At 38.0% G+C, this 27,085-nt stretch overlaps 2 protein-coding genes across 7 annotated transcripts in view; both read left to right on the top strand.

The window, feature by feature from the left end:
* The first annotated feature begins 12,871 nt into the window (after window positions 1–12,871).
* LOC122078465 (zinc finger protein CONSTANS-LIKE 14-like) lies at window positions 12,872–16,879 on the top strand. Of its 2 annotated transcripts, XM_042644448.1 has the most exons (6): window positions 12,872–13,661; window positions 13,752–14,149; window positions 15,657–15,863; window positions 16,127–16,192; window positions 16,272–16,387; window positions 16,491–16,879. In XM_042644448.1, the coding sequence occupies exons 1-6, from the start codon at window positions 13,256–13,258 to the stop codon at window positions 16,615–16,617; spliced, it is 1,320 nt and encodes a 439-aa protein (XP_042500382.1). In that variant the 5' UTR covers window positions 12,872–13,255; the 3' UTR covers window positions 16,618–16,879. The 2 variants fall into 2 exon arrangements, with proteins under 2 accessions (XP_042500382.1, XP_042500381.1); XM_042644447.1 differs by having other exon boundaries at window positions 12,873–14,149.
* A 4,162-nt stretch (window positions 16,880–21,041) lies between these two features.
* The window catches only part of LOC122079401 (acyltransferase-like protein At3g26840, chloroplastic), an 18,154-nt gene continuing 12,110 nt past the window's right edge, over window positions 21,042–27,085 (top strand). The window contains exons 1-6 of one of the 5 annotated variants that reach the window (XM_042645832.1): window positions 21,042–21,799; window positions 25,269–25,418; window positions 25,671–25,722; window positions 25,976–26,031; window positions 26,501–26,554; window positions 26,687–26,791. In XM_042645832.1, the coding sequence (XP_042501766.1) occupies window positions 21,313–21,799; window positions 25,269–25,418; window positions 25,671–25,722; window positions 25,976–26,031; window positions 26,501–26,554; window positions 26,687–26,791 (904 nt within the window). In that variant the 5' untranslated portion in view covers window positions 21,042–21,312. Of the gene's footprint in view, window positions 21,800–25,268; window positions 25,419–25,670; window positions 25,723–25,975; window positions 26,032–26,500; window positions 26,792–27,085 lie in introns of all 5 variants that reach the window. The other 4 variants (XM_042645831.1, XM_042645830.1, XM_042645835.1 and 1 more) reach the window with 4 other exon arrangements.

Here is a 27,085-nt window from a genome sequence, read left to right as displayed (position 1 = left end):
TTTGAAATACCGCAACCTTTACACAAGTTTTGATGCACATAGTTTTATATATGAAGATGTGCTTCCTATGATTTTTTTTTTTTTTTTTTTATTTAAATGCTTCCTATGAAGGTACACATTGTAAGAGTATACATAAGGGGCTGATGTTATGCTTGCTGTTGATGGTGATGATATCTGTATTAGGCATGATACCTTTTGGACACAAGGTGGTGATGGCACTATAGTTCAGAAGCATTCCCCCCACTCCACACACAAATTTTTTTTTTTTCTCTACGAGATTGTATATGATCATTTTGGATATACAATAATGGATATTCTATACGACTTTCGTTGTTATTGTACATGTTGACAATGTGCAAAACATTAAAATTTTGTACTTTTAATTACCAGATTTGTGATGGTTAGATTATTGGTAATCATAGACAACTGATTATTTACTCAAAAAAAAAAAAAAAAAAAAAGACAGTTAATTAGTGTAATTTCTATATGAAAGCAAGTTTCTAAGTATTCCTCAATATACAGAAAAAAAAATTATTTATTACATTTAAAAATACACGATTGAGTAGGGCTGCCAAAAGTGATCGACCTCAATAGATCCACCTAGTATTTTATTGAGAAAATTACTTGATTACCCACTTTTGGTTTTCACCTTACAGAATTACCCAAGTTGTGTTTCACTTAGCAAAAATATACAAAATGATGTTTGGGTTTATAAAACTAGCCAAAATAGTGATTCTCCTCCATCATCTTACATGTTTTGACATTTTTACCCTGACCCTGACTCTACCCCTTGCCTCTTGCCTCTTGGCTTCCGCCGAGGCAGCTTCGATATCCTTTTGGGCCACCCGTGGACCACCATGTTGTGCTCCTTGTACTTGTCCAGGGGCCAATTTGAACTCCATATCTGTGAATTCCACATCTGAGTCCAGCTACCATATCCACTCCACCTCTGAATGAGCAAACATCGCCACCTTTACCACCAGTATCTTCACCCAGAAGGTCTTCATCTACGGCTAGAGCAGCACATTGTTGTATAAGATGTGGTATCCGTGGATTCTACAGTAGTCCACTTTGGTCTTGAAGAACCTCAGCAACAGGTGGTCACCAATCGGGTTTTGGCACGAGGATGGCTGCGACCCCTTGAGCAGCAGAATCTGGTCCTCCTCTCTTGCGGTGAACGATGGGTGGTGCTTCATTCATTCTTTCGTTTCTCGTCTCAATTCTTCATGGGTTTCGGCCCTCTACGGAGTATTTGAGGCTGGAGCAGGTCGGTCGTGGCATAAGTTAACGTCGCCACAGTCCTTCGCGGTGAAGACCTCCATGGTGGTAGTCATCTTCGTGTCGGCGACTAATGTAGAAAATACATCAAGGTCGGGACTGAGTTTAGAGTATATGAAAGACCACAGAGCCCAGACGAGTAGCAAACTCACCATGGCGAATCCAATAAAAGTGATCCCGCGGCTTCTGTGGATCCAATTCGATTTGAGGCATTTGAGACTTACTTTGTTTTGGTCTCTTCTCACGAAATCATGATCGGTATGAATGAATCCTTATGGACTTTAAAGGAGAGAGGAGTTTTTTTTTCTTCTTCTTCTTCGAATAGATAAGGACGTTGTGGAGAATACGGCTATGAAGTCTAAAGGCGCTCTTCTATTTAGCCAAACACCCGCAAGTTGTGGGGTGAGGGGTGAGTGTTCGGAGTAGATGGGGTGGTCGCGCTTGGAAGACGAGGTGGTGAGTGTGGGGCAAGGGAGCAGGAGGACATGGGTGGTGTTGTGGTGACATCAATGGTTGTGGCGGCTGTAATGGCAGTGGTATGTTGAAGAGGAGGGTGGGGTTAGTGATTCAAGGCTGGTAAAAAGAATTAGGGGTAAAAATGTCAAACATTTAGAGAAAGAAAAATGAAAGAGAATCACTATTTTGGGTAGTTTTGTAAACCCAAACATTATTATGCATATTTTTGTTAAGTGAAACATAACTTGGGTAATTATGTAAAGTGAAACCTAAAAATGGGTAAATGAAGTAATTTCCCCTATTTTATTTGCTGATCCAAATATCCAATTATATTGATCCGAAGGATCCCAATTCAACAGTTATTTTGCGATTGATCTGCAACCCTCAGGCCCATAAAGAAGAAGAAGAGGATGAAATGCTTGTGATCGGATCGGACCAGATCACTTACCCGTAAGTGTACACTTTATGCATGCACGATTAGGTGAATAAATGCATATGTAGGGGTAGGATTCAGGTTGTGGGCTGGGCCATCCCCATATCAGTCTTGGTTTATATTGATACTGTTAACAAAAAAAAAAAAAAAAAAAAAAGATTTTGTCCTCAATAATTTCAATAATTTTTTTTTTTTTTTTTTTTTAAAACAGATTTACCCATGCCCTCCTACTCATCGAAGCCTGACAATTGCCCTGACGGCCGGGTATAGGTTGCGCATTTCAGCGCCATCCATTTTCAAGGCTAGTTGATTCGGCAGGTGAGTTGATAAGAACTGTTCCATGAATATAAGATTAGGTAGGCTGATACGGATACAGATCTATATGCCTGATCAGATGCCAATATTTATAGGATCTGGATCTTCTTTTGAGTGGTGATCATCCATGTCTTGCTCATAGCTACCTAGGTGATCACCACGTGTCAAAGGGATAATCCAACGACTCTCGGTGCCTCTTCCTACGACACCTCTATTCTGATCAGCCGAGGTTAGCCATTGGATCATTACTTGGACATGTGGTGATCGCCTAGGTAGCTATGGTCAACTCGAACCTACTCAAGCTCAGATATGGCATGGGCTGAATTGTTCACTTTTGGGGGGTGGGGGGTGGGGGGTGGGGGTGGGGCTTTGATTGGGATTTTGAAACCCAAGGCCTAGTCAGGCTTGAGCAGAGGCTGGTCCGATCCAACCAGACCCTACCATGTCTAGCTATCTCAGTCTATGTATATAAGAAGATTACTCAAAAAAAATTTTTAGGGGATAGGTGCATGGGGGTTGAACTTTGAATTTTATTTTTGAAACCTTAACTATTTTTTACCAGTTTAATAATACTTTTTAAAGATGATTGGTGTTGGTAGTTTTCCATTTTTTATTTTTTTTTAGTGCGTATGGGAAGACAATATACATGGGCTGAGACAGTGAGAGAGAGAGAGAGAGAGAGAGAGGAGTTGACAATCTTCAAAATTCCAAATTGAGCGAGGGAGTTGACAATCTTGGTTCTTTCAAAAGAAGCAGAGGAAAGGAATAATAAGATAGAAGAGAGACATGTGAAGGAATGGATAAAACAATTTGGTTGCCTCCAACTTTTTTAACGAAGAAGATTGGTATAATAATTGTAATAATAATATATATGTTGGCCATTGGATTGAGAGAACAAAAACTCAACAACTTGGTTCAATTTCTCATGGCGGTCCTGTAATTAAGATAAGAGCTATGATATACTCGACTTGGGTACTGGGTCAAAATTTTAAATGTTCTCTCAGTCTAGGAGGATCAGATAGATAGATCTTTCTATAACTGCCCTTTCAAGTGTGTATTAATATTATCACCTTCTTCAATGCTATTTTCTTAATTTTGTTTTGAAAATATATTCTCCCTTTTAATTCTCGAGAATATATTCTTTCATGAAAGTTGGTCATGACTTTTCTCCCACAAAAAGATAAAAGCCATGTATGGATGAGGCATTGACTGGGGGATCCGAATCTGATCTCCCCAGTCACCTCTAACTTAACCCCTCTACCCAACCTGCCTTTAATTTTGCTATAAATACAGACTCCATCCATTGTCAATGGCATCGATCGCGAATTGTGCAATGAATGAAAGGAAGAAAAGTCTTACATGAAGATAAGAGCCGTGTTTGATAGCCAAGGATGACTTGCCTATGTCCTCTCAAATTGGATGAAGGGGTCTCCTTCAACTCGTCAATCCCACCCCTTTTTCCCCTCCATGCGTGGTTCATAGGGAGTCATCCGGGGCTAGTCTGACCAGCTCTTATATTTCATGCTAGACCTTCTTTTCTTCATCAACTCTCTGATGATGAAATCTCTGGTCCTCCCCTATAAGGGAAAAAGCCTTCAAAGGAGACGAGTGATGAGACTCCATAAGAAACACAGGTATATATATGTAGATGGATCTTATTGTAAATGGAATTATGCTTGCTTGATTCATCTCATGGTTGCATGCATGTAACCATTCATTAATCCATCCATCAAAATGTATCAAAATGTACCTCATCTGTATGTGACACTTGTCTATATATAGAGGACACCTGGGTTAATTACAGATTCAGTATATGGACAATGTCTTAGGTGCTAATTAAAATTTTTTTTTTTTTCTTTTTTAATACTCTTCATCTCATGATGATTATGATGATGACGATGATGCCTATTAAATGCAAGATAGTTCCTGTAAGCTACTATAAAACTAAAATTGTTTTCTTCTCTGTCTTTCATTAAATAATTAATTGATAATCGTAATTAGATTGAGGTTTGATATTTTGATCAAAGTCAACTACAATCCTAATCCTATATACATCCACTTGGCTTATCCAAGAGGCCCATAACTCCAGGTCCTTTTTTCCAGTTGATGATGTTGCAGTTCTTGGGGATAAGCATCCATATACACTATTGGGTTTGTGTTAGAATATTTGTACGGTGGATAATATGAATGGCACAAGTTGTGTGTTACAATCTTATATCAGCTTATGGGGTTGATCCCATATCGATTTCCTATGGGAATTGATGTGAATTGATATGATCTCAGGTCCCCTCACCTTGTATGTCAGTTTATGGAATTGAGTTCTTCCAGGACTGTAACAGTGGTATCATAGCAGCCGATCCTCGACCCAACCCGAGCGCAGAAGGGGCGACTTGGTACCAGAGTGAGAGCTGATGGGAAAGGGCTGTCTGCCGCCAGACAGAAACCCTGAAGCAGAGTGAGAGCCGCCTAAAAAGGGCTACCTGATCTGGAGTGGGCCGCCGTAGACGTTGGATTCGGAAGCGTGGTGGTATGTTACTGTCCCATATCAGCTTATGGGGGTTGATCCCACATCGGTTTCCTATGGGAATTGATGTGGGTTGAAATGATCTTGGATCCCCTCACCTTGTAAGCCGATTTATGAGGTTGAATCTTCTAAGACCGTAACATTGTGTATGTGTGTTTTTTTTTTAATTATTATAATTATAATTATTATTATATAAACCTTTTCTTTTTAATTTTTGATATATTTTTTAATTTTCATATTTTTTTAAAAGCTTCCTCTTTCAGTGAGTTTGAAATTTTAAAGCTATTAGTACCCAAGAAACAAATTCAAACCTTTATTTATCCATATGGCCTGCATCATTTGATTATCTTACTTGTTCATAAATTAATTTCCCACATGGCAGGTGTTAGGGCCATAAGATGTGCAAAACCCCACACTCGGAATGGAACTAAGGATTGAATATGCTGAGTTACTTTGATCCATCTACTTATAACTATCAGGGTTGACTTGTATTTCAATTTTTTCCCCTCCAAATATTAAGTACTGAAGGACCAAAAGGTGATTCCCTCCATAAAAGCATTGTAAGACCGAGGTTCTCTTTAGTGGATTCTTTCACCATTGCATCAATATCCTCGAATGCCAAAGACGGGTAGTCTCAATCCCAAATAATGAAAGTGGAAGTTTGTGATAAAATAAGAGTCTCATCACTAGCGATGTGGGGATTCTACCTCCCTCATTAGTAAGGAAAATTTCTATTTTCATTGTAATTTGTATTAGACAATTTGTATTCACTTTGACGGGTTTCCACAATTCTTGATCATCAGCTCAACTATTTCTGAGAAAAAAAGCAAGGTTTGGGAAATCGCAATCGATATTCAAATTGAATAGAATCAAGTTGAATAGGCCAAAAAAATCCTAAAAATACGAACCTTTCCACATGAAGTAAATGGTTGTATTATACATGTTTGAATATCACCAAAACTTGGAAACAATACAAGATTACAAGATAATGTTTCTCACCCTTCGGCTCTATGAAGATGTGCTTACTTGAAGTTGTACATTCTACAGGCAATACAAGAGGAGTTGTTGGAGACAAGGTGTCGATGGCAGCAGTGTAGTTCAAATTCATCCCCCTCCCCACTTCCCTTTCTGTCTTCTCTTCTATGAGATTGTATAGAGTCATTTTGGATACCTGTCTATGGGTGTTTTATGCAACTTCCATTGTTATTGGGCATGTTGACTATTTATAAATAATGCAAATATTAAATTTGCTTAGTTCTAATTACCAGATTTGTAATTGTTAGATTAATGGGATTCATAGACTGTCGATTAGTGTAATTTCAAAATTAAAAAAAGTTTCTTAAAATGTTTTCCCCAATATACAACAATTTTTTTTCTAAATTGGCAAAAAGTTCCTTGCACAATAAACGATCCTATCCTAAAAGCACGGTATTTGACACTTTGCAACTCATGCACACTAGAGTGGTAAGGGCTTAAGAATGATAGGAAGAGCAGGAATACACTAAATGCATACTCATATGACAAAATTTGACCCATACACTGACCTCCTAACGTATGTATGATCTTTAAGTAGAAGATGCAAGCCAATACACAAGGCATTGGATTCACTAGGGCTGCCAACAGGTTAAAATGTAGAAAGACCTTAACAGATCCAGAACCAGGATTTAATTTTCTCATCCAAATATTCGACTATAGATCCGATGGATTTGAACCATCCGATTCATGCTTCGATAATAATTGGTTAGATTGAAAGAAGATTCTAATCCAATGGTTATTTTGCAATGGATCTGCAGCCCTGGCCCATAGAGAAGTAGAAGAAATGTGTGAGATCGGATCGGATCACTAACCCATAAGTGTATGCTTGACGTGCACATATATGTATTGGTGAGGGGAAAAAATCGTCTGCAATTTCGATCTCGTAAAATTCCGTGCAATACCACCTTCAGGGGGTGACAAGTGTATTGATTCCAATGCAATGGTCCAGATCTGATTTAAATGCCTCTTCACTGATTTAATGTTTTATTAGTTGTAGCAGATCTGGACCATTGTATTGGTATCAATACACGTGTCACCGCCTAAAGGTGGTATTGCACGGAATTGTACGAGATCAAAATTGCAGACGATTTCAACCCATTGGTGAGGGTTGGACCTGCAAGTACCAATTATTCCAGAGGAATAGAGACAATGACGGGAGAGAGAGAGAGAGAGAGAGAGAGAGAGAGAGAGAGAGAGAGAGAGAGAGGTATCGGTGATTGTATTGGTTGTCACCGATACTAATATACATACGTATCCATCGTACCAAACCATACTGGCCTAATTCCAAATGAAAACGTCATCTTTTAATATAAAATTAAATATTGTAAAATTAACTAATTGGTACCATTATTTTTAGTCTATTGGTTAGATTAATGAATTGGTTTTGTGGATGATCATCCATATGAACTGCTTTTTGGTTTTCGATTTGACTACACCACACGTATCATGCATTATGTAGTTACATATACATCATTGGATTGTGATGGGTTTAAGTATAAAAGTGTAAGTCAAAATCACTCAAATTATGAGAGACTTGAGAACTATTCTTTTGATGGTCGTACACAATTACGCATAAGGTTTGTGAAATCCTTCCATAAAAAGGCCTCATATATATTGAATGTGATCATAATGACTAATGTTTCACTCATAGTGACTTAACAATTATAGAAGTGTATGTGTATCTAAAAACCAATAATTTGAAAAAGGCTTATTGTAAGAGGGTTTTTATTATAATATGTTTATATTTATTAATATACAAGTATTATCTATTTTCTCTCGTATTATTATAATTTGTTTGATGGAAATGACATTTTTGTATTAAAATAAGGAAAGGTTAAATGAGTAATTATATTCTTCTGCATCTACCGTAAGAAATCCAATGTATACCATGATTTGCACACGTTCAAACATAGCTTTTTTTAGTTGGCATGAGCAGTTGTTTCCAAATTAATTAATCATGGCCAAATCATTGGTTTGTTTCGCAAAGGATCCCAAGATATTTAAAGCAAATCAAAAGGTTTTAGGTTGAGTTATCATAATGATCAGCTAGAGGTAATTGGGTATTTAGATTATGATGATTGTCAATGATGTGTTTACAATAGATGATCTACCCCGATTATGTGTTTACTTTAGGTGTGTTTAGAAATGAAGGTGCCAAAAAAAAAAAAAAACAACAACAATAATAATGATTTAGGTGGTTTACCCAAAATGGGTTATATCCACGACTGAGTGGTAAATCATAGTTTCCACTACTTTGATGAAAATATTACAAAACCCTTAACTTGCACCTCCTTTTGAGATCACACCCTATAAGCATTTTGGGATGACACCCTATAAGCAGTGTTTTGACGTATTCCCTGTTTTTTTTTTTTTTTGGGTAAAAAAAATTCTGATGCATTATTATATAGACGAATCCTGACCTTCGAGAGTATAAAATTACACCTTAGTATGAACGACTCCCAAAATAAATCACGACGACTTACATTGGAGAAAAATGAACAATACTTTTTGGATTAAATACTGTATTATAACATATCTGTCCAATTGGGACGAGCACCTGTTGCATTTATGCTTACAAAATTCAGGTGATGGTGATATTCTATGATCATCTACAAATCACTCAATAAGGCTAAGGCCTAAATCACAAAAAAAAAATAATAATAATAAATAAATAAATAAAATTTAAAAAAAAATGAGAATTCTTATTGGATAATCAACTTGTATATCATCTTTCCGAGAGAGAGAGAGAGAGAGAGAGTTTTAGAGTTATGGAGTTGACAATGTTGGTTATTCCAAAAGGAACACAGTAGTAAGGAATTTAAAGATAGAAGAGCGACAAGTCGGTGAAGGAATTTAAAGATAAAAGTGTTTGGTTGGATGGTTGGCTCCAACTTTTTTAACGAAGAAGATTGGCATAATAATATGACATGTTGGTTGTTTTGTCAACCAGAACTTTCTAAGTCTGGAATTCCTGATGAATGTACAAACCTAACAACTTGAACTTGGGTCAATGTCTCATGCTACATGCATGGTCCTCTACCTTAAAGATAGATAAGAACTCGATCTCATACCCAACTTGGGTTTGTGACCAAAATTTTAAATGTTTTCTTAGTCAGATCAGAGGAATCATATAGATCCTTCTTCTTCTTCTGCAACTTCAATTCCCTTTCAAGTAGGGTCAAACCTCTTCTCTGAAATTTTCTCCTTCTCCCACACCGCCACAGCTAGCCCTTAGAAAGAGGTAAAGATAAGTTTCGTCTCTGTCTTGTCTTCTTTCTTCTTTCTTCTTTCTTCTTTCTTCTTTCTTCTCGATGGATATGGAGAGATGGAGAGTGGCTCGATCGATCCATTGGAAACAGAGCGAGGTAGCTTAGGTGGGTACGTTGAGATACTAACAGGTCAACACGTAAGTTGGTTCTTCTCTTAATTACATCAAAAAAGAGAATATATTCGATCGAGTCCCTCATCTCATGCATGGGCCGGGTCCCCATAAAAGTCGGCCATGACTCATTACATCTTTCTTATCACTCCTAAAATCAAAAGCCTATAAATACACTTTAATTCCATGCATTACCATTGCCATTGCCATTGGAGTGCAGTGAAGGAATTGAAGAAAGTGAAATTGGAAGTGAGAGATGAGAGGAAGAGAGGTCTTACATGAAGATAAGAGCTGCGTTCGATAGCCAAGGATGACTTGCCTATGTCCTCTTAATTAAGGGGTGAAGAGGTCTTTCTTCTTCACCTAATTAATACATTTGACCTATCCCCCACCCTACCCCACAACACCATGCCACCTCTCCCCTTCTTGTGTGGCTCATAGGGAGTTGTCCTATGGCTAAGCAGATCGGCTCTTATTTTTCATGCTAGACCTGCTTTTCTTTGTCCATCATGGAGACAAGTGAGTGACTTCTATGAAAAACAGAGAGGTATGTAAATGATCTTATTGTTCCATCATTATGTAAGCCTTTAAATATCTTTGTAATTCGAATTCCTTGCATGCAACCATTCATCATCAATTGCTTAGTTTTTCCGGTCTTATTCTTAGGGCTTGGTTTCGTCTCTCTTTAAGTGAACTGGTTTCTTTTGGTTAGAAGACTTTCCTTGGTTAACTGATTTGACTTTCATAGTTGTATATTTTTCTCTTTTTTTATCTATAATATATTTTTTTTCGCCCAAAAAAAGAAAATTCTAAATTAGTACAAGAGTAACAAGGCATTAAGTAATCATTTGAAATTCTCAAATAGTAGATGTTCATGTCTCATATCTTGCCATTCGGTAAGAGTTCTCGAGTCTATAATTAATTTGAACTGAATTAGCTAGGTTACTATATTTTTTGTAAAAAAATATTTTGGGTTGGTCACATTTTTTTATTTAACCTTTTGATTTCTAACTATACAAAAAGATAACCTCTCTTTCTCTCTCTCTCTTCAATGTCCTAGGTGTTAACTTGCTTAATTTTGTCTTTTTGAGTATTTTCATCTTACTATGATGCCCGCAAGATGGATCCCGTAAGCTAAAAATTAAAAAAAAAATTATTTCATTAGCTAGTTGTTTAATATTCACAAAATAATTTTGATCAAAGTCAACTACAATCGTAATCCTATATATATCCATTTGGCTTAGCCATGAGGCTCCATGTCATTTTTCAAAAGTAAAAGGTCCACGGCCTTGTTGCACTTGATGTTGTTTTCAATTCTTGGGGGATGGCATCTATATACGTAATTGGGTTTGTGGTGGATTAATACATGTGTAGTGGATGATAAGAATGGCACAAGTTGTTGTTGTTATTTTGGTCGGACGTCCAAGTTATTGAATTAAAATTAATTATATAAACCATATAATATATCAGTGTTTTGATTTTATTTTTATTTTTCATAAATTTCTTAATTTTCAATTTTTTTTTTTTTTTTTATGGTTAAATGATTGAATCTGATGCTCAATTATTTCTTGAGAGATGGAAGCAGCAAGGTTTGAGCACTCGGTATTGATGTCCAAATCGAGAAGAATTGGTTTGAATTGGCAAAAAAAAAAAAAACCCTAAAAATACCATTTTGAATTGACCAAGATCGGGATCTATCAATCTAGATTCCTTGAACCCTTGATAGAAGAGTAAGAAATAATGTTGTTGTAGATATGACCACACACTTGCTTGGAGGACCTGCTATTCTAAATCACCACAAAGAAGATTCTTGTGGTGCCTAAAGCATAAATAAAGTTAAAGGAGAGCTCCATAGCCTAAAGCTTAAATCTTTTCTCTTATTCTTCCTTTAGGCTCCTTTTATTAGTATTACAATGTCCAATCTCCAAGATAAATGAAGAAAGTCATTTGAGATGGTATGATAATGTTCAATGGAGGCCTTAGGATGTTCTAATACTGAAAGTAGGAGAAAAAAAAAAAATTAAAGAAAAGACTCATCCGATTCACCAAGTTTTGAAATGTGATTTTCCAACTATGGTTCAAATAATATTAATAACATTGTTAATTTTCTCCCAATTTTTATCTTTTTTATGATGCACTCCTCCTCCTTCACCCACCCTCTTTATTATGGATCAAGATTTTCTCCAATTCTTAATCGGGCAATTCTTCTTCAGTTCTCTCTATGCACGCAACACTTTTACATTTTCAAAATTCAATGGTTGTGAAGTTTTTTAAAATTCAAATCCATCTTAGTCCTTCAAATGCCATAAACTTCTGAAAATATACAAATATTACATGTGCACAAAGAAAGAATTACGCAAGAATTGCACAATTAAGAATTAAAGAGGATATAAATCCAATGTCTCTATCATACATTAAAAATTGTTACCTCTCTCTCTCTCCCACTCTCACTCTCAATTATTCAATAGCTTAACATGCATGATCTTCACATCATATCTCGGAGTAGGATATCAGCACTCATTCAAGAATCCAAAATAGTGCTTTTGATATTGGATAAGGTCTTAGTCCTCATGCCCTTATCTATGATCGATAATTGATCAGTGCCCTTTTATAGTTTATTCTATTTAGGCATTGAGAAATGGACCCCCTCGTTATAGCACTTATGCTGTTCGTTGAAATTTTGGTGAGGACTTGTCTTTTTCTCTATGCTCCAAACGCCAAACACGACCCCCATCCTTTGTTTCTATTATTGGCGTTGTAAAAGATAGAGGAAATGAAACGGATATTTGCGTCTAACCCTAAAGTCCGACCCGATTTAACCAGCCATTACCAACTACTTCAAAACTCCAAACCAGGATTGATTATCAAGTGGTTTGAATTCAGTTGCAATGTACCTTCACCTGCATAACATGAATATAGACTAAGACCATCTCAACCAAGGTTATTAAACTTTAATTTGGGATCCATATAGAGTCTAATTAATTAATTTTGATTCGAGAGTCGATTCGAATTTGGTTAAAATCAGCTTGATACCTAAAAAAAACCCATTATATATGGAACTTGATTTTGATTTTGATCCAATTAATTTAATTCTAATTCTTTAAACTCTAATATAATAATTTATTTACATTTAATATACGTTGAGGATTAATGTATTATACTCTATGGTTTGAGTAGTGGGATGACTTTTTAGGGTTTAGGTAATTTCAAAAATTAAGTATTTTGGGTTACCGGTTTAAGTGTAAGAGAGTCCCAGATCCATGATCCATCTTTTATTTTCATTTCTTGGATTCCAAGGTAGCCTTGGGCCCGCCTGATCTTAGCTCTCCGTTTCTCTTGCATTAAATCCAAAAAGTGTCTTTGTCCTATTAACAATTAAAATTAATCCCATCTCTCTCTATCTGTCTCTGTGGGGTCCTCTCTTCATTCCCTCTCTCTCTCTCTCTCTCTCTCTACCAGGTAACTCTGTAGCTCCTCCTCCCATGCTTCCCATGTGCGCGAGTCGCGACTGTGGAGACGAAGGAAATGTGAATATAGAGAGAGAAGGAAGAACCAAACCAGAGGACCCAGTTCGGTAGCTCTCCCTTCCTCCCTTCCTCGAATAGTTGTTGCTCAGAGTTGGGTGTTTTCACTCTTCCTTCGGACATCGATGGGGGGAGAGAGAGGGAAACGGAGACCTGCTTCTCATCACAGTTTACACTTCACATCTATCGTTGAGGACACACCTGTTAAGGACTCTTTAGTTTTAACCTTTTAAGGTTCATGGTTTCTATCCATTTGGTTAGGATTTCCACGTCTTTCTGAGTATTGAGATTCGGTGAAAGTGTTTATAACAATGGAGAATAACCCTAAATCAGTTGGTAGTGCTGAAAGGATCCCCTGCGATTTCTGCAGCGAAGAGATCGCGGTCTTGTACTGTAGAGCTGATTCTGCCAAGCTCTGTTTGTTTTGCGACAAGCATGTCCACTCGGCTAACGCTCTGTCCCATAAGCACCTGCGGTCTCAGATCTGCGATAACTGTTGTTCCGAGCTTGCTTCCGTGCGCTGCTCCACTGACAATCTCGTGCTCTGCCAGGAGTGCGACTGGGACGCCCACGGCAACTGCTCTGTCTCCACTTCCCACGAGCGTAGTCCGCTGGAGGGATTCTCTGGCTGCCCATCACCCCTCGAACTTGCTTCCATCTGGGGTTTGGACCTCAGCGACGATAAGAAACCTCTGCGCCCCAAGACGCCGCCACCGGGTGAACATATGGTTGTGTTCTCAGATTGGTCTTCTTTGGATTCGATTGTGTTCGTAGATCCCTTGGCTTACAATTCGGAATCCGCTGCAGCTACTACTCTTCAGGAACTGGTGGTACCCAATCACAAGTCTCAGATGTACCCTGACGTTCCAAGCGCCTATATGCCCCCAGCCACGTCTAAGCAGCAGCAGAGTTGCGGCCACGGAAAGCGGAAGGTAGTGATTCTTAGGCAGTTGGTAGAATTGCTCAGGCGAGACCTTCCTGACGACTTGCGCCCAGGGACGCCTCGTAAGACTACTGCGCAACAGGGGAACGTGGAAGGTCTTGATTTGCACACAGAGCCTGACTGGGTTATGAATGAGAACATGTCGTTGCATCACCAAGCACCATACACTTCTATGCTTTCAGAGAGTATGAATCTGAAAGAGAACGACGGTTTCATTGAAGATAATATTCTGGGGGATAACCCTCCCGAACAGTCCTGTCAGGTTTGTTCACTTTCCCGTCTGTCTCTCTCTGTTTCAGTATTCCTGTGATATCTTTTGAGTTTCGATTCCGCATTTTCTGCTTTGATAGAATAATTCTTTGTACTTCTGGGATTTATCAATCTAGGATTTGAAGACAGTAATACACCAATCCTCCCCCCACCTCCTCACAGGAGAAAATCCATTGGGAAAGATCTCAGTTCCCACATGTGCGCCCACATAGAGGGGGAGATTGTTGGGGTTCTACACTGAAGCAATTATCTTACCTCCAATGTGGCTCATAGGTACTTGGGCACCCTCTCCTTAAAGGGGCTCGCTTTTAAGGATGAGTTGCACCCAAGTCCCAATTCTTTTTTATTTAGGTAGCTTTCTTTTTTAACATTTTGAATATGTAAATCATTAATGAACGCACCTCAGTTCAACCAGATTAAATCTCAAAAAGCACTGATTCTACATCTTGTGACATTTTGGTATGTTAATGGGTTGAATGGTCTTGACAGCGTATATGACTTCCTTCTGTATTCTGTCCTTCAAGTTTGCATGTTTGCTGTCTATTTTAACATCTTTCGGGTAGATTTTTAGGAGTTGGTATAGTGATTGTTTTTCTTCTAAATTAGACCTCTCTCGTGAGAGATGATAGAGCCCATGGAGGCATGGAAAACCCCTCCCCCAAAAAAATGTGACATACTGTTGGTAGGTAATGGAATTAACCGGGAAAATTGACTGTTGACTAATCGCATGAAATTGACGGTCTTATTCTTGACTGTTTCTCCATTATGTTTATACTGAGCATCAGTTTGAATGTTCCTTCTTATGTAAATATTGAAAAGTGACAAAGTGAGTTTTTGTCTGTAGATCATCTTATTTTATGAACTATGATTGCAGTAGCAGGAGCCTCGTGCACTGGGTTGCTCTGCTCTGTAGATTGATTCCATGTGATCTCATTTTTTTTTTTTTTTCCTTCTCTAAGCCTCTGAATTTGTTCACCTGAAGGCTTGGAGACTTTAAAACGTGCACTGGGATTTAGATTTATCGGTCAGTTTGAATGGTGTTGCAGCTTTGTGAGGCAAGTGAAAGTTTTTGAAGGGCTTATTTGGTTCTTTTGTACTGAAATTTTGATCAGGAAATAATCTCCTTCAGTTAATTTTGATTGTAGGGAAAGCAAGTCCTTACAGTTCATTTAATTATTGAAGTGGGTGGTTACCTTCTTCTTGTTTTGTTTCGTGAAAGGTTGAGAATTTGATGTTTGGACAATAAGGTAATCTGCAGTACTTGAGAATAAACTTGAGCATATGAGGTTTCTTCTTCCTTTTTTCTTTCTTTTTATGTAGTGAAACAGTATTTGTGTAGCTTTTTCCTGAGTAGGAAAGTTGGCAGCTTTGGTTTTCATGATACTGGCTAGGTTGCTTTCCTCTTTTTTCATATTCGTTTATGGTTTGTCTCTTCTGAAGACCTTTTCTTTCTTTAATAAATCTTCTTGCTGTGATCAAAATTACCATTTTTCTTGCAGATTTGGGATTTTAATTTAGGAAGATCAAGGGTTCATGTGGCGTCTGGCCCATTAGATGTGGGATATGATACAAGCAATGCAGGTTTTGTGGTCAGTAGTTATAATGACCTTATGAAGGATTCTCGCTCGGAAACCATGAAAGTTCTAAAAGACATTTACCAGATGAATTGCTCTTCTACTGCACATGAGGAGTTCCCATCACAAATTGTAAGCCATTCTGATGGTCATTGGTAGGAATTAATTCATTGGAACTAATTGCATTTGAGTATAAAGCTCCAACGGGTGCTAGATGGTATCCAAATTAATAGACGTTTCATCTCTGGTGGATGGGAAACTTGCATCATTATAGCATCATATGTGTGGGGTTGGAGAGGAATGCGGTCTTTGTATTGTTTGTTTTGGGACTAGGTTATGGTTCTGCTTAACTTCCCAGGTGGCTGATGAGTATTTCTCTTATTTGCATGTTGCAGAACAACTCAAACAACCCTGCTGCAAGCCAGGGGGCAACAACATCTGAAAGCAATAATATAGCTACGGTAAGGGGATCATCAAGTTTTAACTGTGACTAAACGTAAAGCCAGTGGCAGATCTAAAGATGCCCATTTTGTGCAACAGCCCATCCGTAGAGATGAAACCACGCCAGCAGCAACAATGGAGGTCGACATGGAGTTGCTGGCAAAGAATAGGGGCAATGCCATGTTACGGTACAAGGAGAAAAAGAAAACCCGAAGGCATGTTTCTGCCTCTTTCATATTCTTGACTTTCCGGCATTGCTTTAAATTAATGTCTTTAAATGATTTCTTTTCTAATTGTGATGTTGGGAACTATGTATAGATATGATAAGCACATCCGCTATCAGTCGAGGAAGGTGAGGGCTGATACTCGGAAGCGAGTGAATGGTCGATTTGCCAAGGCTAGTGAAGCTTCAGATGTTGAAATCAACAGTCAGAATGGGTTCTGAGGATGAGCTACTCATATCCTGTGTAAATACTGATCCACAGTACTTTCTCTACCATCAATGTGTATTACCATGTATTCTACTCCTCTGCTAAGGTTCTCTCGTATTTGTTTGTCTGTCACTTGGGTGATGGTAACCATCACGAATGAAGATTTTGGATGGCAATGCCAACTTGTGCAAATCATGGAATTGGATTGTCCCTGACTGTAACATGCGCAATTTGAGCATGGATATCTCCTTTGAATTCACAGTGCATTTCCAATCATATTGCGTTGTTTGTTTTTTTTTTTTGAAAGAAAAAAGGTGCTCCATGGTAGTGATCATAGCCCCTGAACAACAAACATTGAGCGGTGATGGGTTGAGGGCATTTTCACCATTAGGCTACCAACCCCGTTGGTATAAAGAAGTTAATATTATATTTTAAGAGGCAAAAGGATGTTCCTAGCTAGGGGTGTCAACGGTCCAGGTTGGTGCGGTTTCGGTGTGACTTTGGAATTAACCGAAACCGCCCCATTAAGGATTTATCGATTTCGGTCCGGTGTCGATTTCGATGCAGTTTGGGTTCGGGTTCGGGTTGGTACCGTTTTGGATTTATCAGGTTCATTTTGGTTTGGATCGGTTTTTTAAACCGGTATGAAGCCATTAGGAAACTGACAGATAATTGAAAAAAAAATGAACACGGGCCTCATCCTTTGGAGTTTGGGTGGGTTTGACTTTATCCTTTGAAACTCATCCTTCGCCTTACCCCTTTGGGCCGGTATGGACCTGTTCATAGGATTTCCTTATTTATTTTTCACATTGTGAGCCTGTATAGTGTATACCAATATTTAGTGGACAAATATAATTAAAACACAACTATTACTGAATTATGGTGGAAAAAGATCAACCAAATAAGGCAGTAAAAGTATGAAAATCCAAGTATCCAACTAGGGGTGTCAATCGGTCAGTCCGGCTTAGTTTCAGTCCGGGTTGAGTCGGTTTCGGTGTGGGAAAGCTGAAACCGAAACCGAACCAATAAGGAAATTCCAGTTTCGGTTTGGTTTCGATTTCGGTGCGGTTTGGTTTCGATTTGTCTTCGGTTTCTTAAATCGATTTGTAACCGGGTTGGTTTTGGTTTTTGGTCCAGTTTGGATTCGACTTTCCATACAAATGTATACAAAACTATGCAAATTTTGATTTTTTTAATGAATTTTGGAGTGTTTCGATTTCTTACCGGTTTGGTTTCAGTTTCGGTTCGGGTTTTGAGCCGGTTTTGGTTTGGTTTCGGGTTCATCCGGTTTTCGGTGCAGTTGGGTTTGGTTTTGGGGTTACAACTCCAAACCGAACCGAACCAATAAGACTTCGGTTCGGTTCGATCCTTGTTCTTATCCGTTTGGTCCGGCTGGTTTTACCGGTTCGGTTTAGGAATTGACACCCTTATTCCTAGCCATATGGACAGAGGGTGCAAAGGGGCACCCTCATACCTATTGAAATTCAATGAAACCCACCCCTAGTTGATACCTATGTGTGCCTCCTCATTGACTCACGCATTAGCAATTGGAATTTCAATACCCATGAAACCTTGTCCCAAAGTCCCATTGATGCCACCCGGGGGCAGTATATCTATCCCTCACATACTTTATATACTAGTGGAGTAAACTTCTACTGATATATAATATTTTTTAGTAAAATAAAATATGGAAGGGCATGGGACATTTCAAAGGCGGAATGAAAGAGATGGATACATGGGGCACTAGCTTGCGGCACGTGAACGGTGTGCCCAGCCTTTTCCCATATCTCATAAAACATAAATAATTGGATGGGATCCTCAAGCTTGGCTACAAGGAAGTTCTTTGAAAATATTTTGGGGAAAAAAATTCTTCAGGATGTCAAAGTGCAATTTTCTTCAATTATTTATGGGAGGAAGAATGTTACATGTCTGCATTCTCTACACCTAAACATAGTATCATGTTTTCTGGGGCTATGGAAATACACCCGTATCCCCGTGAAAATAGGGCATTGTGTTTGGACATAGAGGACACAAATAGATAACGTTCTCTCTCCCTTTTTTTTTTATTTATTATTTTCTCTCTTCTACTCCTTAAATATGTGGATTTCATATGAAACATATTTTCTCAAAGCAACCATTAGTATAGTGTAGATTCTCGGCACACTATCATCATAAGAAACCCTCTCCTCATATTTTAAGGCTCAATTTGTTTGATGGAAAAAGAGGTAGGAGGATGAGAAACTTTTCCTCAAAATACCAAAAATCTTGATTGTTTGTTTGTTGAGTGGAAAACTTACAAGATGGTCATCTAATGCAATAAAAATGATTTTGTGTCTATCTCTTTCATCCTCCTATTTTTTCTCTTTTCCATTGAATTCTATTACATCTTTTCCTCTCTTTCCCATAGAGGTGGATCCCTAAAAAATTAATTATTCCATTATTTTCTTTCTTTGTCAATCTAACCCTCAATATATGTGACTCACCATAGTTAGCAAATTCGGATTCGGGAATTATTCAGGTGGAGAATTATTCTGAATAATTCGGTTGATTAATTTAAGGATTCGGTCAAAAAAGCTTATTGAGTTTTTTTTTTTTTTTTTTTTTTGGGTTTTTTTTTAAATACTATTTAAGTGAACCGAATAATTCGGTTTAATTCGGATTCGGTCCGAATTATTCGCGTTTTATATTCACTTTTGAAAAAATCGGGAATTTTAAAGAATTTTATTTTTAATTCGGATTCGGTCAGAATTTTTGATAAAATTCGAAAAAATTCGATTCAGCCGAATAATTAGCGAATTATTCGGCCGAATTGATAACACTACTCACTTCACAAAATTTTCCCCTCTGATAAATAAATGGGGCCTAAAAATAAAAAACTAACTCATTATTTAGTTGAGTGATCCCTCTATATTGTAATCAACTCCTTTATGGCGTAACATGGTGTTGAGTGTGTATCTAACGATCAGAAATACCTTGACATGAAATCCAAGATAATCACACGTAATCCAAAACGATTTTAGACGTTGATTATATGTCAGACACTATGTTACGCCATAGAGTGGATCTGAATCCCTCCATACTTGGACACAAGGACATTTGAAACTATCATCCACCCCTTCTGAGTGAAAATACCTTTGATATTGATGCCCAAATGACTCTGACTGGCTTCTGAATTTTCGGTCAACCGAGGGGAAGCGTGAATTCTCCATTCTTCTGTACGCACAAGCTTTTCACACGTGTGGAGCTCAATTCGGATTTCGGCCGTCCGGGATCTATTAATTATTGTCCAAAATCTAGAATTAGGATAATTTGGGCCGATTCCAGATTTATTGATTCAAATCCGATCTAATAAGATCAATAATTGACCAAGACCGACCAGGATCCAGTATCCTGATTCTGGGTTTACCTCATGCACCACCACCCCAGGTTTCCAGGTCCCAGCCAGGCTCCCGGCTATTTTGGCTGTTTACCTGTTCACTGTTACTGTTAAACTGTTGTTGTTACGCTTACGTATGGCCCTTTCCTTGTCCTTGTCCTTTTTCAAATTAAATATCATTAGTTCAAAGATAGCAGCTGATTAGCTGTAGAAATAAGAATTGATAGTTGAAATTTTAAAAAGCAGAATTGAGAATTTGTCGGATTTGGAGAAGGGATATTCGGGTCCATGTGACCTTTGCCAACTATGTAAAAAGTATTGATATCGATACTGCCCTACCATCCTCCACATGAAATAAAAAATTTCATTTATAGTTATTATTATTTATTATTATAATTATTGTTATTAGGGAAATAAAATATTGCTTGGTTGTGGGGCTCTAATTGCTTCCAGACATAAGAAAGCACAAAATTAGTGTTGCACTCCTCATGAAACAAAAAATTTCATCCATATTTATGCCCCTATATATGCTTGTAGCAGTCATGTGACCAAACATCAATCTTTTACCCTTATTATTATGGGCAATTTTTTTTTCTAATCCAGGAGTGGCCCTTGGACACAAACATAGAGATACAAAATGACCATTGTACCCCTTTTGGGTGCATATACCCCCTATGTCTTGCCCTCAATTATGAGGAAAAGAAACCTAAAGGATAATGTGGCCTTGCACTAAATACAAAGGAGTAAAATGATCAACTTATCTCTCATGAAAAGCAAAAAATTTGCCCCTACTGATGCTTTCATGTTTGCCCCCATTGACTTCCCACTAATTTATAATACATCAACAGTATGCCAGCCTTTTCCTTGGGAGATGGAAAATCACACCGCTCGTATGTCGTGAGTTAGCAAATGGCACCACTGGGGACGTGGGAGGGCAGGCGGGTCATTTGAAAGGAGGAAGAGAAAAAGAGACACAAGTAAGTTTTTTTTTTTTTCAAAAAAGAAAGGTGTAAGGGACTAAGGGTGCACGCAAGTATTTATACGGAGGAAGGCAAGAAATTCCGGAGGAGACCTACGAACGCGGATTCAGAAACACAAAATGAGAAGCCACTAGCCACAGAGACGCAGAGAGAGAGAGAGAGAGAGAGAGAGAGAGAGAGAGAGGGGAAAGAGGGACAGAGAGGATTTTGTCTCTATATCCCAGTCTCACCAAAGTCAGGACTCGGGAGTCGGAATTCAGGCGGGATAGACACATATCAAGAAAGAATTGTATAGAAATTAAAAAAAGAAAACAGAGAAGCTGTAGGTTGGATCGTTTAATTTCTGTGAGATCATGGTGGCCGTAGGAGTAAATCTCATCCAAGTGAGTACTAGTAGTAATAATCTATATGTGTCTTCCCCGGTTTCTCTTCGTCGCCCGAAGCTCTCGTCGTCAGTCGCCGGGAAACGCAAAGCGATAAGGATACGGGCGGAGGCATCAATCACGGAGTCGTCAGTGGAGAAAGATCCCAACTCTCTCTCAGAATCAGACTACTCCTCTTCTTCGGATTCAGGCGTCTCAGACAACGGGAGGAGCGTATTAGGGAGTGTGGATAAGAAGAAAAAGAATTACAAATCTGAAATTGGAGTAACCAAGATGCCTTTGGACAACGAGATAGAGAAGGAACGGCGGTTGAGCATAGAGGATTACTTGGAAGGGACGAAGGATCTAATAAGCAGGAAGTGGGACGGAGATGGAAGAGCCCCACCTCCTCGTTGGTTTTCGCCTCTGGAGTGTGCTTCTCGATTGGACAACTCCCCTCTCCTGTTCTTCTTGCCAGGTATGTGAATTGCTTTGCTCGTACTCAGAACAAATTTTCAGATTCAGATTTAGATTTAACCATTAAAGCCCCATATTTGAGTTTAAGTTTGTTTCCCTTTCTCCCGATCCTCTTCGTCTGCGTCAAAACTCAAAACCAAGGCAGAACAAATGGCATAAACGTCGAGGAGCAGGGGAGAGAAACGACAAGTCGACCATTGGTCTCTGGTTTTGGGTTGTCGTGGTCGCGTGGGTCCCACAACCCAAGGTGGAGACTGGAGAGGAACGTTAGGTCCATTGAGAAGATAAGTCAGTTACAGTCAGTCTTTGCCTTAAAAAAAAAAAAAGGTCTTTGCCAATTGCCACGATCCCCTCACCGTATTTTCGAAGATAAGCCTCCAAAAAAAATTAGAAAATACTTTTCCTCAGGCAGCAAGAGATATGGCGATTGGATATGATTTTAAAAAACAGTATCGGGGATTGATCGTATCGGATTGAATGGGGCTGTTTTTGTTTCAATTTTGATCAATTTTTTTTTTAGATAGATTTACACTTAATTATTCTCCTATATCATCATTAACTTACTTCTGAGGATACCATTCTTCATGAGAGAATTCTTTAAACTCGATGTATAATTAATAAAAATATCTTATGTGGGCGAGTATGCATGTCTCCTTCCTACATAAGTAGGATATCAATGAAAATGTGGGAGGAAACATTAACAGAAGTATCATTTTACACTTTATGAGGGGGTGAAGGTAAACATTTTGCCCCTTTGTGTTTTGTTGTGTTTAGTGTAGGGACAGCGAGTAAGCACCCCCTTTTCCAAAACGAAAATCATTTTCTTATATATTTATTAGAAAAAAATTTGATGCATACTCTTATCCTACGCTGACATATAATTATAAAGAAATAGAATAACCAAAAAAATAATAATAATAATTATAAGAAACAAAAGTATGCCTTGGCAGAGTTTCTCTTCCCCTTCGCATCTTACCTCCCTCTCTCCTCATTAATTATGTGAAGCTTTTCTTTGTCCTTTTAAATATAAGATTTTATTTTTCATCAAAAAAAAAAAAGATTTTATCCTCTAATATTGGTTTAGGATATAAAATATCAATATAAGTAATTATATGAGGTAATATTATATGGCCAATTAGATTTGAAAAAGTATTTTTTATTTTCAATTCTATTCTATAATATCCTGTGTTTGACCACGTTACCATATTGTCACATAATCACTAGATTCTTAACCAACGAACCATGTAGGTCTAGCAACTTTTCAAAGCTTCAAGGGCCACACTAAAAAAAAAAAAAAAGATATGTGAACAACTGGAAAAGATATAAATGATAGAAGGATCGGTAGCATTAAATTTCCTCTTTGAAGTTTTTGATTTTAAAAAACGTGACAATGACTTATGAGGAATGAGAGAAGGCTCCAAAAAGCCTAAAAACAAAATGTGATCCTTACATCCAAACATAGAATGATAAAAGGGGTGAAATGACACCCTCCAAACCAAAAGTAGAAATCTAGACAATTTTTAAGTTTTAGTATTTGTTTTAATGCCTTTAAAACAAAATTTTTCCCTTTTATAAAGTATAGATAAAGTACTCCTTCATCCATTGTTGAATGATGGGACGATCACAATGTTTGGTCCTTGTAGTGTTGTTGAAATATTTAATGTCTATGTTTTTGATAAAATGTTTAATGTATGTTATGCTTTTCAGACTTTTTTTACTTATAAGGAAAGAAAGGGACATACACAACGAGCGCTGGGGTAGGCCCTGCTAAAAATAATGAAGGTTGCATTACACATCGTAAACCCGCAACTTAACCCACTAATACCATCTTAAAAAAAAAAAAACCCTAATACAACCATCCCACCCTGTTAAACAAGCAACTCAAAACTTGTCGGTGTGAGATAATTGTAACAACCATACCACTCCATCAAACAAATCGGGCTTGAAGGAATAAATATATCCCAAAAAAAAAAAAAAAAAAAATCCCTGAGACGTTTTCTACAAGTAAGTATCGGCCATGGTTGATCTGCCGTCATTTTCTACAGTTTCTTCACGGTGGAAGCCGAACCCATGCTTACAAGGGGCTGCTTCCTGCATTAGAAGCTTGAATTGCATCGAGAACGATGGCACCGTTGATTCATTTATCGTAACCAGAAGCGCAAGTTCCTGCCCTTGCAACCCAATAGAACAGAGGGGTTGGGGCCCGGCGGAGGGGTTCCAAAAACAATTTCAGAACTGTTGAAATGGTTTCATTTCTGGGCTTGATGATGAAACCCTCTGATCCAATTTTCAGTAACCCTCTTAAAATCTCTGACCTAGAAAATGTTTCTGTACTTGTGGGCCGGAGGTCGGTGGGATATCAACCAACAAGTTTGCTTGTTCCTTTTGGTTACAAAGATCGAGCGCCATACACACTGCGCACGAATTCATCTCCCGCTCCTGTGCCTAGTTCTTCTTGGTTTTGACGGAAGATTGGGATTTGGGATAATGGGTCGTTGATGCTTTTGGAATTGAGTTGTGAATATTGTGACGCTGGGAACTCTGAGGAGGTTATCATTCGTGACTAAAATAAATGCTTGATCGGAAATAGAAGAGGTATCAACCATCAAATGGAGTTTCGGTTTATGGTAAGAATAGTGAGTTGGTGCACCGCAATGCATTTTGGTGTTTTTGGAACAGAATTTTATCAATCTACCTTTAAAAAGAAATGGGAGTAACTGAATGTTATCGTTCATCATTGGCAATAGAAGAAATTGAAGAAAGGAGTTGGGGGGGGGGGGGGGGGGAATTGATACAAGAAACCAATCTAAACGAGATACAGTCCATAGCTGCGTGGTGGCTAAGACCATAGGCTGATCATGCTGGACGTCTTGGGGAGTAGTTTATAGTTAAGGAACTCATTAGTAGCTGCAATGAGTGATGTTAGTCCGGATGTGCCAAGGAGTCACTGGATCTCCCTGCAAGTCGATGTCCACGTTAACTTCAATAAAGTTCTTTGATGGAGCCAGCAACTACTACAAAATGAGTTGCAGGTGCTTCAATGGGAGCACTGTTCACTTAAGGATGCTTATGGCTTCCAAGGTCAGGTGTCTGAGAATTATTTACCTTTATTTTTAGGGAAAATATTCTTTCTTGCTAGTTGATTGTAGCTATTTTGGTCAAATGATAATTTCCTTATATGCCTGTTGATGCTGTTCTTCAACTTGTATTTGGGCTTGTGAGTTGTATTAATTTTCTGTACAGGGAAAGATAGAAATCAATTTGGTTTTCAGTTCAGGCTCTCATAAATATTTTCCACAATTTTTCATTTGGGATTTTGTGTTTGCTTCCTTGGATCAGTCACCTTGTATATATTAGTCCTTTCTGGCTATTCCACTCCACATGTTGCATTTTTTTAATTCTATTGAGCACTCTCTTTTGAGTTTTGACACTCACTTCTAAAGAACCTGATTAATATGGGAAAACCTCAGGATTAATGGAAGCATATCAAGTTATGGTTAAAATGGCTGCAATCTGGTGCAAGTCATGCTTTCACAGGTTCCTGGGAGCAGTTTACTGTAGTCAGTCCAAGCCTTTGGCATTTTTAGCACGTGCAGACTTGAACCTGCATCTTTGCACTGGTAGTCTGAGCTTTTACCTTCGCTAATCAACAGCCCCATAATTTATGATAATATAGTATGAGAAATCCCAGTTGACAGTCATTTGCATTTTTATTTCTATTTGCCATTGGGTGCCTTATCTTTTACTTGAATTCACACTTTCACAGGAGAGACTATATCTTGCAAGATTATTTCATGCTTGAGATAATCTGCTGCCTACTAAAATATGAAAATTAATTTAATCTCTATCATTCCCCATTCACTGTTTTGCAGGAATTGATGGTGTTGGACTAGGACTCATTTTGCACCACCAAAGACTAGGGAAGTAAGTATTCTGCAGGAAAATTATGTAAACGGAATTATATTCAGATTTCTATATGTGAAATACCATTTTTCAGAATTATCATTGCTACTGTGGTGCATCTATTCTGTTGATTAGATTAGAAGATACCTTGATCTGCATGTCTTCAAAGCAATTGATGGGGATAGAGTTGATGCAATACCATGAGATGAAGTGTTCTACCTCATAGCATTATCATTCTTGCCTAATGTATGGTTTTTTTATGCTTTGGATGAAGGATTTTTGATATATGGTGCTTGCATATACCCGTGATGAATCGAACACCATTTACAGGTCTCTCTCTCTCTCTCTCTCTCTCTCTCTGTTTCACACACACACATTTATTTCCTACAGAAACTATGAGTGTGGCGGTATTTGTATCCTTTCATTGCAGTTTACCTTAAAATTGAAAATTATGTCCCTTGGTTTTCCAAAGCTCAGTTGAGGAAATGCCCGATGAATTTACTTTCAGAAATTCTTTCATTGCAGTTTACCTTAAAAATGAAAATTCAGTTCCTTGGTTTTCCAAAAGCTCAGTTGAGAAAAATGCCCGTTGAATTTACTTTCATGTTTGTAGTTGCTATTTCATGAAAAACCTATAAATAGGATGATTGAGTTAGTTATTAGGAATTAGGTAGTCTTTTCTTACACTGGTACAAGAGGAAAATTTTAATTATTTTTGCCTTTCTAAGTAAAATGTTTAGATTTGTTATTAATATTTTCCTTTTGTAATTGAATTTCTTCATTATCTTTTTGCTATCAGAACTGGTACAACTCATTGAGAAGACAGTTAAGTCAGAGCATTCTCGTTCACCAAATAGACCAATTTATCTTGTTGGAGAATCTCTTGGAGCTTGCCTTGCACTAGCTGTTGCAGCCCTTAATTCCGATATTGATCTTACACTGATACTGTCTAATCCAGGTAAGTCAGAGCATTCTCGTTCACCAAATAGACCAATTTATCTTGTTGGAGAATCTCTTGGAGCTTGCCTTGCACTAGCTGTTGCAGCCCTTAATTCCGATATTGATCTTACACTGATACTGTCTAATCCAGGTAAGTCAGAGCATTCTCGTTCACCAAATAGACCAATTTATCTTGTTGGAGAATCTCTTGGAGCTTGCCTTGCACTAGCTGTTGCAGCCTTTAATCCGGATATTGATCTTTTGACTGATAATTATGAATTATTGTTCTTGTAAAAGGAGTACTGATATTGCATCATCTTGTACTAACATGTAAGCTTACAGAGTTCTGTGCCTCAGTGAATGAAGTATATGAATGTCTCCTAAATGGCATTGGTGATATAAAAATCACATCTCTTTTCCTTTTTCTTTTTTTTCTTTTTTTTTT

This window comes from Macadamia integrifolia, chromosome 5 (genome assembly GCF_013358625.1).
Source record: "Macadamia integrifolia cultivar HAES 741 chromosome 5, SCU_Mint_v3, whole genome shotgun sequence".
NCBI classification, from domain to species: Eukaryota; Viridiplantae; Streptophyta; class Magnoliopsida; order Proteales; family Proteaceae; genus Macadamia; species Macadamia integrifolia.
This window is presented reverse-complemented; position numbering and strand designations above follow the sequence as displayed.